Source organism: Mizuhopecten yessoensis, unplaced genomic scaffold (assembly GCF_002113885.1).
Source record: "Mizuhopecten yessoensis strain PY_sf001 unplaced genomic scaffold, ASM211388v2 scaffold11169, whole genome shotgun sequence".
Classification (NCBI taxonomy): domain Eukaryota; kingdom Metazoa; phylum Mollusca; class Bivalvia; order Pectinida; family Pectinidae; genus Mizuhopecten; species Mizuhopecten yessoensis.
The window spans coordinates 1,954,027-1,973,210 of NW_018408914.1; the positions used below are offsets into that span (position 1 = coordinate 1,954,027).

Sequence of the window (19,184 nt, forward strand, 5' to 3'; positions counted from 1 at the left end):
TGTACAAAAAGCCACATTTGTCACAAGAGAATGAACAACACACTTTCCAAGATTACATAATTCTTTAATGTAGACTGGATATCCGGTGAATATCGTTTACTAAATATAGCCTATATGGAAATTCTCCGGAACATGTCGTAGCGCAAGCGCAGTTAGATCGGAAGGCGATCTGTCAGACGACATTAGAAGATGGCTGCAGGCGAACGTTTCTCCTCCGTTACATCAGAAAATTACCAAAACTATTCGAGGATAAAGATACTGTTAACATAAAAAGGCCATTGAACACGCAGTGCATGTCCTCCATGCTTATCTTAAGAAAAAGAACCTAGTCGGTGCCTTCGAAAGCTACAATGCTGAACTGTTTGGTGAATTAAAACCTGGCTAAATTTTACAACGAGGCTCGCGTACGAAAATCAGAACCTTGAGTTTTGTTTTGTTTTATTTTATTGTTGAAGCATATAATAAAACAGTTATGGGCTTTTTTCCTGGTAAATACGATATCTATGAACCTGAACAAGTGCTATTGACCTCGGTTTGCCTCGGTTAATAGCACTCTTTCAGGTTCATATCACATCATATTAACAACTGCATAATCTATGTAATGTACCGATATCTATAGGGGTCGTTATTTTTTAATGCCTCCGCTAGGAGTCGAACCCGGGACCTCTGGTTTTCTAGTCTTACGCTCTACCGAATGAGCTAAAGAGAAATTCTCCCTAGCCGAGTCGGTAGGAAGCGGCTAGTATTTTACCAGGGTGACATATATAATATACCGATATCTATACCGATATCTATATAATATACCGATATCTATGTAATATACCGATATCTATGTAATATAACGATAACCTACCACTATCGTTAAGGTTTATATTATATGCAGATAAAAGTAAAGGAGTCGGGTAGAAATCAGTTTGATCCACGCTTGTTCTACACAGACTGGTAATGTTCTATTGCTGTGTGCTGTGACAATCAATACCTAGTTCGATCTGAGCTCTTTAGAAATATCCACGGAAATGCTATTACGCTTCCCTACAATAAAATGTACGTATCCTGGTCTGAATAGGGGGGGAATTGTGACGAGAACTCTCGCTGTATTTCCCAGGACTCGTCTCGCCATTGTATCCTACCTAGGCCATTATTGATTTATAAACATATTATTTTTATACAGGCCGTTAAGACGTTGGAGAAGAACCTGAATTTCGCAAAGAGCAACAGACACGGCTACCTTACGTTCTGTCCTACAAATCTCGGTACTACATGCAGGGCTAGTGTCCACATCAAGGTACCTAAACTGGCTAAAGCCGCGCGTGAAACCGAGGGGTCAGGCAGCCGTCTGGATGAGGTGTGCGAAAAGTTCAACCTTCAGCCAAGAGGTAAGGGTTCCACTTCAGTAATATAGATGGAACGGAAGGTCTACAGAGGCCGATGCAATGATTACCAATGCGGACACTATAAGAAAAAAAACTCCATTCATAATCCCTGTAATAAAATAGAATGGATAGGTGTCGTTTATAAGGCCAGAACTACAGTGAAGTCCGATGTCTGACAAACCGGGATGGGATGGGGTTGGGGGTCAAATTCACGGTTTAAAATGGTTGCGGTGTAGCTGAGTAGTTGACGCAGGGGCGTTCGAATATTTCAAATTGTGGCTAAATCTTATTATCACAAATGAACCTAGTGTTATTTATGTAAACAGCTTGTAAAATATGTTCAGTATAATAGTATTAATCTTATGTAATCACCTATTCTTTGTAACATTATTTATCCATTAACAGAAGAATTATTTTAAAGATTTGAAATTAATATTTATGATCAGTATAGTATATACACTGTTACAATTTAAAGCACAAGATAAGAAATGATACAGAACACGAGTTTCACAATATACAACACAATATGCAACACAATATACAACACATTTTTTACAATACACTTTTTACAATACACAACACAATTTTTACAATACACAACACAACTTTTACAATACACTTTTTACAATATACAAGACATTTTTTACAATACACAACACAACTTTTACAATACACTTTTTACAATACACAACACAATTTTTACAATACACTTGTTACAATACACAACACAATTTTTACAATACACTTTTTACAATACACAACACAATTTTTACAATACACAACACCGGTTTTATCATATAAATTATGATGTTCTGATATTGAAACGTTTGACACACCCTAGGGAGTCCCTATTTATACAATACGAAACATTTTAAACACCCGAGGGAGTCTCTACTTATACAAAATGTATTTAAACTACTTAACATTAAAACTAAATATGGTCAATGGATGTTCTTTACAGTACTTACAATCGCTCCTAGCTGTCTGTTGAAAAGATTTTTAAACATCCAATGGACTAACTATATCCTTAAATTGTGTCCCAGCATATGAAATAATGTTTTCATTAAGTTGTGACCAAGCATGTGAAATGATTTTATCTAAAAGTTTTGACCAAGAATAGAAAATCATTTTATCTAAAAGTTTTGACCAAGAATACAAGATTAAGTCATCTAAATGTTGTGACCAATCATTTGCTATTGTTGTATGTAATATGTCCCAGTGAGATAGCTTTAAGTATAATTAACGTGTGTGGTTACAGGTATCCACGGGGAACACACGGAGAGTGTGGGAGGGGTGTACGACATCTCCAACAAGAGGCGTATGGGACTGACAGAGTTTGACGCCATCACAGAAATGAAGAACGGTATTGTGGAAATCATGAAGATAGAGAAAGAGCTAGAGTAACCATACTTACGCAAAACCAATGAACACCTATTTTGTATTTGCTATTTATGTTCCAACAAAACAACATTTCTGCTGACCGTTATGAAAAAGTGTATCCTGCGGTTGAAATCACCAGAAACCTTTTTGTGACGTCATCACTATAAAGACAACGGAGAGACCATCCTAAAAACAATATGTTGGGATGCGTCGATCCATTGACTTTGGGTGGAGAATATAATCAGCTATTCAGAAGTGCTCTTCGTGTATGATTGATGTAACGCTTTCTAAAATTTCCGAAAAGCCCGTTGTTTGTGTTCCATGCCAGGGGAGGCGGCGAGCTGAGTGAACGCATACACAATGGATTGTCAGGAAACCAGTGTGAGAGGAAACTGTAAATATGTTTTTCTAGTGTATATTATATTATGTGTGCGGTCAGTAGGCTGTTTCTACTGAAGGTAACAGTTCACGGGCCATGGTCAGATAAACCAAAAATAATTTTAATGGTATTACAACGAGTGCTACCGGAAAATACGAGTCCGCCGGCCGGGAACATATCTCAATGCGACGGGGAACAGCTGAATCGAGTCGTCTGGTAGCACTCGGTGGATTTTAAACTAAATTCTTTCTTTCATTGGTGCCAAATGTATAATTTCATCTTAGAAGTAGAGGTTTTCACAGTATTCCCAAAACTAACTTATTTCCTGTTAAAACAAAAGCAAATTGATGTGGTATGTTACAGTGTATAGGTGTGATAATGATTAGCACATATACTTATCATTTCAGAATATTTATAATAAGGGTACTGTAAAGTTTTGGAAAAGTGTCCATGTTGCTAAATACGAAGACTGTTAATGAGGAGCATGTATGGTAAACGCATGTAAACAGAAGATGAGGTTGGCACGTTCGTCGTATCACGCAATGTGTAAACTAATGGAAATTTGGTCGGATGGTTAAATCTATATTTTATTTACATTTTTTGTGTACATGTAAACGAAAATTTAAAACGCTGTTGTATTTGAATAAAGAGATCTGTATTTATATTATTATGTTGATGACTTGGCGCATTATCATTCGACGTTATCCATTGCTTCATTTCCTTGGGCATGTCTGTTTGTGTTACGGTCGGTACTGGTGTGTCTTAGAAAGCGTGTCAACACGTAATACACACACTACTGGTGTGTCTCCGCAAATCTATAAACACGAAGCGTGTCTTAGCAGGCGTGTAAACACGTAGTGTGTCTTAGAAAGCGTGCCATCACGTAATACATACACTACTGGTGTGTCTCCACACATATATAAACGCGGAGCGTGTCTTAGCAGGCGTGTACACACGTAGTGTGTCTTAGAAAGCGTGCCATCACGTAATCCATACCCTACTGGTGTGTCTCCACAAATATATAAACAAGGAGCGTGTCTTAGCAGGCGTGTACACACGTAGTGTGTCTAAGAAAGCGTGCCAACACGTAATACACACACTACTGGTGTGCCTCCACAAATATATAAACACGAAGCGTGTCTCAGCAGGCGTGTACACACGTAGTGTGTCTTAGAAAGCGTGCCATCACGTAATACATACGCTACTGGTGTGTCTCCACACATATATAAACACGGAGCGTGTCTTAGCAGGCGTGCACACACGTAGTGTGTCTAAGAAAGCGTGCCAACACGTAATACACACACTACTGGTGTGCCTCCACAAATATATAAACACGAAGCGTGTCTCAGCAGGCGTGTACACACGTAGTGTGTCTTAGAAAGCGTGCCAACACGTAATACACACACTACTGGTGTGCCTCCACAAATATATAAACACGAAGCGTGTCTTAGCAGGCGTGTACACACGTAGTGTGTCTAAGAAAGCGTGCCAACACGTAATACACACACTACTGGTGTGCCTCCACAAATATATAAACACGAAGCGTGTCTCAGCAGGCGTGTACACACGTAGTGTGTCTTAGAAAGCGTGCCATCACGTAATACATACGCTACTGGTGTGTCTCCACACATATATAAACACGGAGCGTGTCTTCGCAGGCGTTTACACACGTAGTGTGTCTTCGAAAGCGTGCCAACACATAATACACACACTACTGGTGTGTCTCCACAAATATATAATCACGGAGCGTGTCTTCGCAGGCGTGTACACAAGTAGAGTGTCTTAGAAAGCGTGCCATCACGTAATCCACACACTACTGGTGTGTCTCCGAAAATCTATAAACACGAAGCGTGTCTTAGCAGGCGTGTAAACACGTAGTGTGTCTTAGAAAGCGTGCCATCACGCAATACACACACTACTGGTGTGTCTCCACAAATAAATAAACACGGAGCGTGTCTTCGCAGGCGTGTAAACACGTAGTGTGTCTTAGAAAGCGTGCCATCACGTAATACATACACTACTGGTGTGTCTCCCCAAATATATAAACACGGAGCGGGTCTTCGCAGGCGTGTACACACGTAGTGTGTCTTAGTAAGCGTGCCAGCACGTAATACACACACTACTGGTGTGCCTCCACAAATATATAAACACGAAGCGTGTCTTAGCAGGCGTGTACACACGTAGTGTGTCTTAGAAAGCGTGCCATCACGCAATACACACACTACTGGTGTGTCTCCACAAATAAATAAACACGGAGCGTGTCTTCGCAGGCGTGTCTCATATAACACGTAATACACACACTACTGGTGTGTCTCCTCAAATATATAAGCACGGAGCGTTTCTTCGCAGGCGTGTACACACGTAGTGTGTCTTAGTAAGCGTGCCAGCACGTAATACACACACTACTGGTGTGCCTCCACAAATATATAAACACGAAGCGTGTCTCAGCAGGCGTGTACACACGTAGTGTGTCTTAGAAAGCGTGCCATCACGCAATACACACACTACTGGTGTGTCTCCACAAATAAATAAACACGGAGCGTGTCTTCGCAGGCGTGTAAACACGTAGTGTGTCTTAGAAAGCGTGCCATCACGCAATACACACACTACTGGTGTGTCTCCACAAATATATCAACACGGAGCGTGTCTTCGCAGGCGTGTCTCATATAACACGTAATACACACGCTACTGGTGTGTCTCCACAAATATGTTAACACGTATCAGGTGTAAGTAGGCGTGTACATTTACTGCCTTAAAACAGGATGTCTTTAAATAAAACCCAATAACAATAGTGGTAAATAAAATGAATAAATACATATATAAATCATAGATATAATTTCCTAGTTCTGCATTGTAGTGAAAATGTGTCCAAGGGTTGGGGAGCCCCTACCAGCGAGGTCTGCTAAATTCACACTATCTAGTAGCTAATTATAATTTAAACAGAAGATTAATACATATGCTACTGGTATATCTTCACTGTGAAATAAATCCTATACCTTGTAGAACGCCAGTAAGAGAAACTCAAACGGAAACTGTATTGAATGCACGGATGAACATTTTATTTCAATTTGAATAGAGCGAGATCCTTCTACGAGTATAGTTATCTATCAGCTGGGATGTACTTACCTTATTGTAAATGCTTTATTAGGTTATCGTGGAATCGGTGCCTGAGATTTGTTATAGATGGCACTGTCAGGGGTTTGTTTTAAATTAGCACCGTCATAATGAGATGGTATTGGTTGAGTCCGTGTGAAGGTTCCGGAAGACTGGGGTTGACTGACCTGTAACGCTGTTTTATTATAACAGCTGATCTTTTCTCCTTGTTGATAACGTAGCCAGGCACCAAGCTAAGCTCTGCATGCCATGATCAGTGAACAATGGAAAATGTACGTATGTTACGTTCTCTCGGTGACCTATTGACGGTGTGCTGCACGAATTGTCAGACCTGGTTCTCATTGACGACGATGACCCGTATGTAAAACAAGAAATACACCAGTATAGGTCTGTATTATGACAGGTATTTTATACACACACATTCTACTAACACGGTTCACAAGCGAGTAGTTTAGACTACGATAATTTTATTGGACTGGGCCGAACAATAAAATATGGTTAGACAACTTTATTCAAGGAGCAATGTCGATCTTGCATTTCGAAATTGTTTGGTCCTTTTAACAACCTATGTCATGTTATGACGCATCTTCGTGTGTATAATGAATGCGAGTACTTTTGCCGGCTTCAGATTACTACCTTATTGAAATACCTTCCTGTAAGCGCCAAGTATTCCACTCAGTAACACTATACTGACAACGAGTCACCCAGTCCCTACCGGTACTCGTTTAAATATGAACGTCAAGCAAATATCAGCAAGTTGCAATTTTAACTGAGGTGAGGCACAGATCTCACAACATTCCTCGCTTGGTCGAGCGCTCAAGGCCATAGGCGAAGTTTTGCCTAGAGAGACGTTAGGAAACAAGAAAGCAGTTTGAAACGAGAGAATATATTTCAAATGTAGAAATGGGTGCAGCAGATCAACTTAGGTCGCTCTTGTTTCCCAAACTGTAAAGGCACAAAAGTAAAACCCTTATTCTCTAGGGTGTTCCAATATACATTTGAAAACGGCAAGTATAGTTCTTTCTTAAATCCCGACCTATATGGGTGATATTTCAGAAAATTATATATTTTATTTACTATGAGATATATAAGAATTTTCATTCTACGAAAATTCCTATGCATTCTTAATTATATATCATAAACGATATGCTATATTTTATATACGATAATGTTATAACGTATAGCCCCTATTTATTGTTCCAAGAAACTGTCAATATATTTTGTCTCATACTTGTGGAAAATGTTCTTCTGACAGAAATTTGAAACGAATCAGGGAAATATATTGAAAAAAACCCACGTTAAAATAGATGTAAATAACGGGTGTGAAGCTACATGATGTACTTATCATATATAACGTCTTATTGGTTGTATCGGCTCATTAGTTAAAGAGACAATTGAAACAGTCGTCAGGACAATGTATTATTCACGGACAGACGAAACAAGTCGATTCAAGCATACCCACAAGTTTCGTTGCGTTAATAAAAATAAAAGATATCTTGTAGTGTAAATTAAACACTCCATGAATAAATGTAAATGGGAACGTCATAGTAAAACACGCAACTTCCTGCATTCATGCTTAGAATAAAGCCGTATACGTATTTCTATACATGCATGGTAATTACCCCACCAAACAGAACCGTAATATATGCCATTATGGTATGATAAAACGGTTCCGAACCGTCGAGGGACTTGTCATGGATAGGTTAAGTTACTGCTCTAGATTTCGACCTTTTTCGTGTTTTATCGAGGTATAATATGCTAACCTATTGTCCCTAAAAAAGAGTCATACAGGGTCAAATAATAGTCGAAACGGGCCATCAACATAATAAGGTCATACAGGGTCACACTGTAGTCTGACCGCCCATCAACATAATAAGGTCATACGGGGTCACACTCACTAAAAGGTCATACAGGGTCACACTATGCAGTCTGAACGATCAACTGTAGTCTGAACGACCATCAACACATTAAGGTCAGACAGGGCCACAACGTAGTCTGACCGCGCCATCAATACATTAGGGTCAGACAGGGTCACACTGTAGTCTGAAAGGCCCATCAACACAATAAGGTCATACAGAGTCACACTGTAGTCTGAACTGACCACCAACACTAAAAGGTCATACAGGGTCACACTGTAGTCTGACCTGCCAATCAACACAATAAGTTCATACAGGGTCACACTGTAGTCTAAACGGACCACCAACACTAAAAGGTCCTACAGGGTCACGCTGTAGTCTGACCGGCCCATCAACATCATAAGGTCATACAATGTTACACTGTAGTCTAGCCGGCCCTTCAACACTATAAGGTCATACAGTGTCACATTGTAGACGGAACGACCATCAACACAATAAGGTTACACAGAGCCACACTGTAGTCTGAACAGCCCATCAACACAATAAGGTCACACAAGGTCACACTGTAGTCTGAACGTCCACCAACACCATAAGGTCATACAGTGTCACAAGGTAGTCTGAACATTCATCAACACAATAAGGTCATACAAGGTCACACTGTAGTCTGAACGTCCCTCAATACCATAAGGTCATACAGTGTGTCACACTGTAGTCTGACCGGCCCATCAACAAAATGAGGTCATACAGGGTCACACTGTAGTCTGACCGGTCCATCAACACCATAAGGTCATACAGGGTCACACTGTAGTCTGAACGGCCCATCAACATAATATAGAAGTCATACAGGACCACACAGTAGTCTGAACGATCATCAACATAATAAGGTCATACAGGACCACACTGTAGTCTGACCGCCCATCAACATAATAGGTTATACAGGACCACACAGTAGTCTGACCGCCCCATCAACATAATAAGGTCATACAGGACCACACTGTAGTCTGACCGCCCATCAACATAATAAGGTCATACAGGACCACACAGTAGTCTGACCGCCCATCAACATAATAAGGTTATACAGGACCACACAGTAGTCTGACCGCCCCATCAACACAATAAGGTCATACAGGTTCACACAGTAGTCTGAACGATCATCAACATAATAAGGTCATACAGTGTCACACTGTAGTCTGACCGCCCATCAACATAATAGGTTATACAGGACCACACAGTAATCTGACCGCCCCATCAACATAATAAGGTCATACAGGACCACACTGTAGTCTGACCGCCCATCAACATAATAAGGTCATACAGGACCACACAGTAGTCTGAACGACCATCAACATAATAAGGTTATACAGGACCACACAGTAGTCTGACCGCCCCATCAACACAATAAGGTCATACAGGTTCACACAGTAGTCTGAACGATCATCAACATAATAAGGTCATACAGTGTCACACTGTAGTCTGACCGCCCATCAACATAATAGGTTATACAGGACCACACAGTAATCTGACCGCCCCATCAACATAATAAGGTCATACAGGACCACACTGTAGTCTGACCGCCCATCAACATAATAAGGTCATACAGGACCACACAGTAGTCTGAACGACCATCAACATAATAAGGTTATACAGGACCACACAGTAGTCTGACCGCCCCATCAACACAATAAGGTCATACAGGTTCACACAGTAGTCTGAACGATCATCAACATAATAAGGTCATACAGTGTCACACTGTAGTCTGACCGCCCATCAACATAATAGGTTATACAGGACCACACAGTAATCTGACCGCCCCATCAACATAATAAGGTCATACAGGACCACACTGCAGTCTGAACGATCATCAACATAATAAGGTCATACCGGGTCACACTGTAGTCTGACCGCCCATCAACATAATAGGTTATACAGGACCACACAGTAATCTGACCGTCCCATCAACATAATAAGGTCATACAGGACCACACAGTAGTCTGAACCATCATCAACATAATAAGGTCATACAGGACCACACAGCAGTCTGACCGTCCCATCAACATAATAGGTTATACAGGACCACACAGTAGTCCGACCGCCCCATCAACATAATAAGGTCATACAGGACCCCACAGTAGTCTGAACGATCATCAACATAATAAGGTCTTACAGGACCACACGGTAGTCTGACCGCCCCATCAACATAATAAGGTCATACAGGACCCCACAGTAGTCTGAACGATCATCAACATAATAAGGTCATACAGGGTCACACTGTAGTCTGACCGCCCCATCAACATAATAAGGTTATACAGAGTCACACTGTAGTCTGAACTGACCACCAACATAATAAGGTCATACAGAGTCACAACGTAGTCTAAACGGACCACCAACACTAAAAGGTCATACAGGGTCACACTGTAGTCTGACCGGCCCATCAACATAATAAGGTCATACAGGGCCACACTGTAGTCTGACCGCCCCATCAACATAATAAGGTTATACAGAGTCACACTGTAGTCTGAACTGACCACCAACATAATAAGGTCATACAGAGTCACAATGTAGTCTAAACGGACCACCAACACTAAAAGGCCATACAGGGTCACACTGTAGTCTGACCGGCCCATCAACATAATAAGGTCATACAGGGCCACACTGTAGTCTGACCGCCCCATCAACATAATAAGGTCATACAGAGTCACACTGTAGTCTGAACTGACTACCAACATAATAAGGTCATACAGAGTCACAATGTAGTCTAAACGGACCGCCAACACTAAAAGGTCATACAGGGTCACACTGTAGTCTGACCGGCCCATCAACATAATAAGGTCATACAGGGCCACACTGTAGTCTGACCGCCCCATCAACATAATAAGGTCATACAGAGTCACACTGTAGTCTGAACTGACCACCAACATAATAAGGTCATACAGAGTCACAATGTAGTCTAAACGGACCACCAACACTAAAAGGTCATACAGGGTCACACTGTAGTCTGACCGGCCCATCAACACTATCATGTCATAGAGGGTCACAAGGTTGTCTGAACGTCCCTCAACACAATAAAGAGGTCATACATTGTCACAAGGTAGTCTGAACGGCCCATCAACACTATAAGGTCATACAGTGTCACATTGTAGACGGAACGACCATCAACACAATAAGGTCACACAGAGCCACACTGAAGTCTGACCGCCCCATCAACACCATAATGACATACAGTGTCGCAAGGTAGTCTGAACACCCCTCAACAAAATAAGGTCATAGAGCGTCACACGGAGGTCTACCGCCCCATTAACACAATAAGGTCATACAAGGGCACACGGAAGTCTGAACGTCCCTCAGCACCATGATGTCATACAGTGTCACAAGGTAGTCTGAACATCCCTCAACACAATAAGGTCATACAAGGTCATACGGAGGTCTGACCGCCCCATCAACACGATAAGGTTATACAGGAACAAACAGTAGTCTGAACGGCCCATCAACACAATAAGGTCATACAGTGTCACAAGGTAGTCTGAACGTCCCTCAACATAATAAGGTCATACAGGACCACACAGTAGTCTGAACGTCCCTCAACATAATAAGGTCATACAGGGTCACACAGTAGTCTGAACGGCCCATCAACACAATAAGGTCATACAGGTTCACACAGTAGTCTGAATGTCCCTCAACACAATAAGGTCATACAGGACCACAAAGTAGTCTAAACGTCCCTCAACACAATAAGGTAACAGTGCCACAAGGTAATCTGAACGGCCCATCAGCACAATAAGGTCATACAGGGTCACACTGTAGTCTGAACGGCCCATCAAGTTGGCATCAACACAATATAGAGGTCATACAGTGGCACACGGTAGTCTGAACGTCTCTCAACACAATAAGGTCATACCGGGTCACAAGGTAGTCTGAACGGCCCATCAACACAATAAGGTCATACAGTGTCACACGGTAGTCTGAATGTCTCTCAACAATATTACTGGCGAAATCCTTCCATATATAAACTTGTTCAGTTACTTAATGTTGACAATATCAGCGATCTTCGTAAACTTGCTAGACATATATTAGAGGCTGATAAGGTACGAGTGACGAAAAACATGCATATCAATATAATTTATATAAATGTCTATGTATGTATTATTGGCATATAGAATATGTTTGTATCATTACGGATTATGTTATTTATATAACATGTTGATGATGATGATATCATGATGATGATGATGATGAAGATGTGAGAGCGTTAATGATTTATGAATGCACAATAATGATGTGGGAGTGATAATGAGTGTTGATTACACAATACATATATGTATATATCATTTGTAATTTATTGTAAATTATAGTTATCCAATATGTTGTCAAACTTAAGGAATAAAAATCGAATTGAATTGAATTGATATCCTTGTTATGATGCGATTTATTAATAATAGCAGTGTTCAGTGTATGAATACGTAGTCTGAGCACCACTTTTGCAATTGTATAACTTCGCACACGGAAATAGTATTTTAAAAAACCATTATCTAAAATGTTCCTCGTCATTTTAATCGACGCTAATTTAATAATGATATTCCAGTTATTTCAAATATTATCTATATTCTTAAAATTGAAAACAAATGAACCAGATATAACAGGTTTGTTAGATATCGCGAATTTGTGCGGGAAACAGCTCGTGACCACACTGACAGGGACCTACGAATTGGTTACAGCTATACCTAGACTAATATGATCAGAGTAATTTTACACGTTTAGGGGTTTAGATCGACTTTCGGTAAAAATGACATCCCCAATGATCGTAATTATATACGAGAAGGGCGGAAAGCTCTCGATGTCGAAAAGTCGACCCCACCTAACTTTCTTGCATCAGAAATAACATTTTAGTTGATCTACGGGAAAATGCTTAGTACCGCTGGAAAGTTGGATACATTTTCTGTTAATAACCTCCTATATGCACGTAAAATGTATTCTCCTTCCGCGGACATGATCCGGATTTCAATGTTTCTCGCAGTCATCGTGCCGCATTTTCGTATATTAATGAGTGGTGTGACTGGCTGGAAGAGCAGTCATTTTTTTCGATTAACCAACCAACACTGCATGTTTCGGCACGCGCTGACCTCAACCTCATTAATATACTTTGTTTTGGTATCACACCCTTTATCAGCCTGAGACCTTGATATCAGCCACTCACGCCATTTCAGAGTTTCAAAGTTTCTCGCAGTCAACGATATAAATATATAATCTATTAATTAAAACAAATGTATTCGAAAAATTGTATTTTGCAAACTGCGTATTCCTTTATAGATAGTAGCAACTGTGTTAATTATGTCAAACATTGTCTTTTTTCTCTCGGATTCGCAGATGAATGGACAAATTACTATTCATATAACCATAAAAGTATTTTGTATATGATAAAGCAAAGAATATTTGATCAAAGTCAACAATATCTGAGAGGGCTATTGGAGGCCTCACCTAAATGTATTTTATATAAGCACTTAGCAAATCACCATATTCTTCAATACTATTTGACAAAGTATATTCCTATGAAATACCGAATCTGTTTATCTAAACTTCGTCTTTCGGCACATAATTTAGCTATTGAGACTGGTAGATATAATAGCACAACGAGAGAACAAAGACACTGTGTGAGCTGCGATTCAGATATTGAAGACGAATATCATTTTATATTGATATGCAGAAATTATCCTATTCTGAGAGTAAAATACATAAAACCGTATTACTGGCGAAATCCTTCCGTGTATACAATATCAGCGATCTTCGTAAACTTGCTAGACATATATTAGAGGCTGATAAGGTACGAGTGACGTAAAACATGCATATCAATATAATTTATATAAACGTCTATGTATGTATTATTGGCATTTAGAATATGTTTGTATCTTTACGGATTATGTAACTTGCATGGTGTTGTTGTTGTTGTTTTTGTTGTTGATGATGATGATGATGATGATGATGATGATGATGTGAGAGTGTTTATGATTGTTAAATGCACAATAATGATGTGGGAGTGATAACGAGTGTTGATTGCACAATACATATACGTATATATCATTTGTAATTTATTGTAAATTATAGTTATCCAATATGTTGTCAAACTTAGGGAATAAAAATCGAATTGAATTGAATTGATATCCTTGTTATGATGCGATTTATTTATAATAGCAGTGTTCAGTGTATGAATACGTAGTCTGAGCACCACTTTTGCAATTGTATAACTTCGCACACGGAAATAGTACTTTAAAAAACCATTATCTAAAATGTTCCCCGTCATTTTAATCGACGCTAATTTAATAATGATATTCCAGTTATTTCAAATATTATCTATATTCTTAAAATTGAAAACAAATGAACCAGATATAACAGGTTTGTTAGATATCGCGAATTTGTGCGGGAAACAGCTCGTGACCACACTGACAGGGACCTACGAATTGGTTACAGCTATACCTAGACTAATATGATCAGAGTAATTTTACACGTTTAGGGGTTTAGATCGACTTTCGGTAAAAATGACATCCCCAATGATCGTAATTATATACGAGAAGGGCGGAAAGCTCTCGATGTCGAAAAGTCGACCCCACCTAACTTTCTTGCATCAGAAATAACATTTTAGTTGATCTACGGGAAAATGCTTAGTACCGCTGGAAAGTTGGATACATTTTCTGTTAATAACCTCCTATATGCACGTAAAATGTATTATCCTTCCGCGGACATGATCCGGATTTCAATGTTTCTCGCAGTCATCGTGCCGCTTTTTCGTATATTAATGAGTGGTGTGATTGGCTGGAAGAGCAGCCATTTTTTCGATTAACCAACCAACACTAAAATAGACGTATCATAACCTTTTTATCACACATTTTAAAAACAAAACAAAAAGAAATTAATGTAACAATTCATCAATTTTAATAAAAATAGAATATCACCATTAGGGTAAACAAACATGAACACACCTGTTTCTGCCCGTCATAGCTCTGCACAATAAAAGGACTTTAAGTCAGAATCGGTCACTATTTGAATCCATGTCGCGTACTCGTTCTCTGGCCTTTTGATGTGGGGATCTGTTGAAGAATAGAATCCGGAGTGAAGAACCTGGATGAAGTGATATCGACCAACACTTGTATCACATTTAAGCAAATTTATCAAAATTTTGTTTAAAAAAGTATCATGATTTGTCCTCCATATATATTAAATTTGATGTTGTATACTGTGGTAAATATGTTTTCTCTGTTCACTTATAATTTTGAAAGTTGAAGACAACTTGTGACATTAACAACGTTTTATAAATACGTCAACTTCTGTCATGACTGAGCCGAAGGGGTACAAAGATATTAGACAAAGATTTAGGTCCAGGTTATTTTCTCTTCCCGAGAAATCAAAAGCATGAGGATAAGTTATTACTGGTCTAATGCAAAATATGTCTCTTTAATAAAGGGTACACGTATTATTGTTTAGGGATTGTCAGAATATAGATTAATGTGTTTAATGCGTCACCGCGAGAGTTATATTCCGGCGTCGTTAGGTACGTCCACCACGGCCAACCACAAACCAGACAATCGCTGTGCGGGAGGTCGTGGGTCTGGAGCGGGGTTCACTATATGGATCAGGCATATTTAAATGACAAAGATTTTGATTATTCTGAGGTTTTCGTGTCGCTTTGTGTCTGTCCTATATTTACAAAGCTATCGTTTATTGAAAAATCGCCCCAACACAAATATCATATATACAAACGTTTGTAGTCGACTGTTCTTTCATCTGTGTTTGTTATGAAATACACAATATTTACAATATGATTAGAAATGTAAGTCCGCATATGATCGCTCCGTAATACTCACAGACCAAACTAGTGTTTCATAGACCATACAGTACGTAAGGAGTTTGTTCTGTGAGTATTACGTAGCGATTATTTGGGGACTCGGGTCCTATTCCTTTTTAGATGCTGTACAACGTCCGTGACAATGTCCGTTGACATGGTGTTTGAACCACCCTGTGCTAAGCAGTGGGTTTATATGAGGTTGAGCGCCATTCGGTGCGGAACTGGTTTTCAAAAAAAGTGAATAGCTGGACTACATTTTGTATGGTTTCCTCAGATACCTTGATCATTAAGGCTGTACTTCAGAGATCCGAGGAAGCAGATATTGCAGAGTATATAAGGAAATGGAGGGAAGCCCCGGAGCTACCAGAACAACAGATAACATCTAATTCCGTGCTACTATATATTCATTATATATATACACACCGATTTGCCTAATACTCGGTTGGTTGGTTGGTTGATGGGTTTATAGACTCCTTTTCACGGGCGGAGCCCGTGTTCTGGCGTCTTGAGGGGGTAAGTCTCCTGCTTATAGGCCCTCGGTGATTCAAAATGAAATAAATCGCATGGTCCAGATGGTCTGTTAAATGAATGTTTTATTGAATGTAAACAGTTGTTGTTACCTTTTTAACACGTATTATTTAACAATATTTTACAATCTGGATGTTTTCCAGTTGACTGGTCCGAAGCAATCATTGTACCTGTGCATAAAAAGGGCGCTTTAACAAATCCTAATAATTTTCGAGGTATCAGTCTAATTATTTGTATGTGCAAATTATTTGCATCCATACTTAACAAACGTTTGGTTGACGTTTGTACTAAATATGATATTTTAACAGACGCACAATTTGGATTCCGTCCAGGGGTAAGCACTGTGGATGCTATTTTCGCTTTGCAAACTATAATTTCGGAAACGTTATCTGAAAGAAAGAGGTTATATTGTTGTTTCGTAGATTTCCGCAATGCTTTTGATTTCGTAGATAGAGTAAGCCTGTGGTGCAAATTAACAAAGCTGGGTGTTCGAGGTAATTTTTTGACTACAATTAAGTCTTTATACTAATTAGTTAAATCTTGTGTTTTAGTTAATGGCAAATGTTCGAACTTCTTTTCTAATAATGTTGGATTGATGCAAGGGGAAATGTTGTCCCCGTTACCTTTTTCTTTGTTTTTAAATGACTTTGAAAATGGTTTTATAGAAAATTGAGCATCCCATTATGATTTTGGGGAATTGAGTTTATTTCTTCTTCTAAATGCAGATGATTTAGTTTTATTTTCTGAGTCAATCGAAGGTTTACAAAGCCTCTTGAACAATCTAAGTATCTGGGGGTTCTGTTTAGATTTAATAACAAATTCAGTTTCATGGTTAAACATGTAGCAGAGCAAGGTCGTAAAGCGCTTTTTGCCTTACGATCTAAATGTAAACACGCTCATTTAAACATCAAAACTATGCTACACCTCTTTGACACATATGTGAGTAGTGTATTATATTATGACTGTGAAATATGGGGTAGTTATGAAGGAGTTGAAATAGAAAGGGTTCATATGGACTTTTGTAAAAATATACTGTGTATTAAAAAATCTACGTGCAATGCTTTGGTATATTTTGAGCTTGGACGACTACCTCTCGCAAACAATCAGATGCTTCGAATGTTGAAATATTGGTTTAAGTTGTTAAATTGTGAAAATTGTATTCTAAAAGAAGCATATAATTTTTTTTTAAGAAACTTGGAGGGAAAACCCGAAACGAAATTGGTTATTATTCATAAAGCATAAATTATTTGAACTAGTTAAGGCAGGCAGCTACCGACATCTGTNTTGCAATAGAAACGGGAAGATACAGGAATGTTGCAAGGAATAATAGATATTGCAGTAACTGTGACCTAATAGAGATAGAAGATGAATTTCATTTTCTATTTACCTGCCCACGTCATCTAGATCTAAGGAGAAAATATATTAAAAATTATTACTGGCAAAAACCATCTGTATTCAAACTTATCGAATTAGTAAATACACACAATGTAAAAGAACTGAATTTGTTAGGTAAAATTATTATTGAAGCTAACAAACGAAGGATTGTTTAACTTATAAGTTTGTTTTACGTAATTTTGTATTACTCAATCGTATCATGTCCATGTTTTGTTCGAACAATCTTTCATGTTTAAGATGGTAAATGCTCAACGTTGTTGTTTTTTGTTGTTGTTGATGATGATGATGATATAGATGTTTTCGATGATGTTGATATTTTGATGATGATGATGATGATGAAAGTGGTAATGATTTCAATAATATCGGTGATTTGTAAAAAAATGTACCAGTTTTATGAAATTCATGTAATTAAGTCTTGTTGTTGTACTTTGACGATGATGAAGAAGATGATGATGATGATGAGGATGAGGATGATGTAGTATTTGATGTTGATTTAAAGAGATGATTATTTCATTATGATGAGGTATAAGACGACGACGACGGCCGCTACGATGATGATGATGATAATGATAAAAGCGATGAATTATGATTTCGATGATGTTGTTGTTGCTACTGATTTGTGATGAATGTGCCAGTATTATGTAATTATATGTTGTACTTATATGAAAATATTTGTTGAAAATCCTATAAGTTGTAAAACTTACGGAAACAAATTGAACATATGGTCAAGCATGAACAAATATTTTATTTAACTGTATACTTTTAAATGTATCAATGTAATTATGATATATGGCACTAAAATAACAATATCGACCTGACTGACTAGACATGCATCGGTTTATTTTCTTTTTGATCAGGCAGCGATCGTCCAGTCTTCTCTATCATGACAGATAAGCATGCATTATGTTTATCGTAGAAGCTACAATTCAATTAAGCTATTTTCAACATCAAAAGCTTCTGACAACATGCACTCTGGTTTCAGGTGTCGCCCGAAGTTTCCAATTTAAAACAGCTGTTGCATAAATTAATAATGTTCAGAATATTTATACACCTGTATAAAACATCCAAAAAGGTGCTCACTCCGCAAACTTTCCCTTATTTCTAACAATTAACATACACAGGTCGAGTGTCACCACGGCTCTCATTGCTTATATTTGCCGACCTTAAATAAATCATTATTATTATTTCAATAACCCTGGTCACTTTTTTCTTTAAAAATCTGTCCAATGTGTAGTCAGTGTGGTCGCTGGGGCTGTGACATATGTAGACCTTGGTTTTACGTACGTGTCCGTTTGTGTATACCTAGCAGCGGGCACATGTGTGGACCC

The 19,184-nt window shown here is 38.7% G+C and overlaps 1 protein-coding gene across 1 annotated transcript in view; it reads left to right on the forward strand.

Annotated features, from left to right (window-relative positions):
* Positions 1 to 19,184, forward strand: part of LOC110467271 (taurocyamine kinase-like) — a 39,873-nt gene that overhangs the window by 10,845 nt on the left and 9,844 nt on the right. The window contains exons 5-7 of the mRNA XM_021524328.1: positions 1,172 to 1,376; positions 2,632 to 2,773; positions 15,620 to 15,639. Of these exons, the coding sequence (XP_021380003.1) occupies positions 1,172 to 1,376; positions 2,632 to 2,773; positions 15,620 to 15,639 (367 nt within the window). The remainder of the gene's footprint in view (positions 1 to 1,171; positions 1,377 to 2,631; positions 2,774 to 15,619; positions 15,640 to 19,184) is intronic.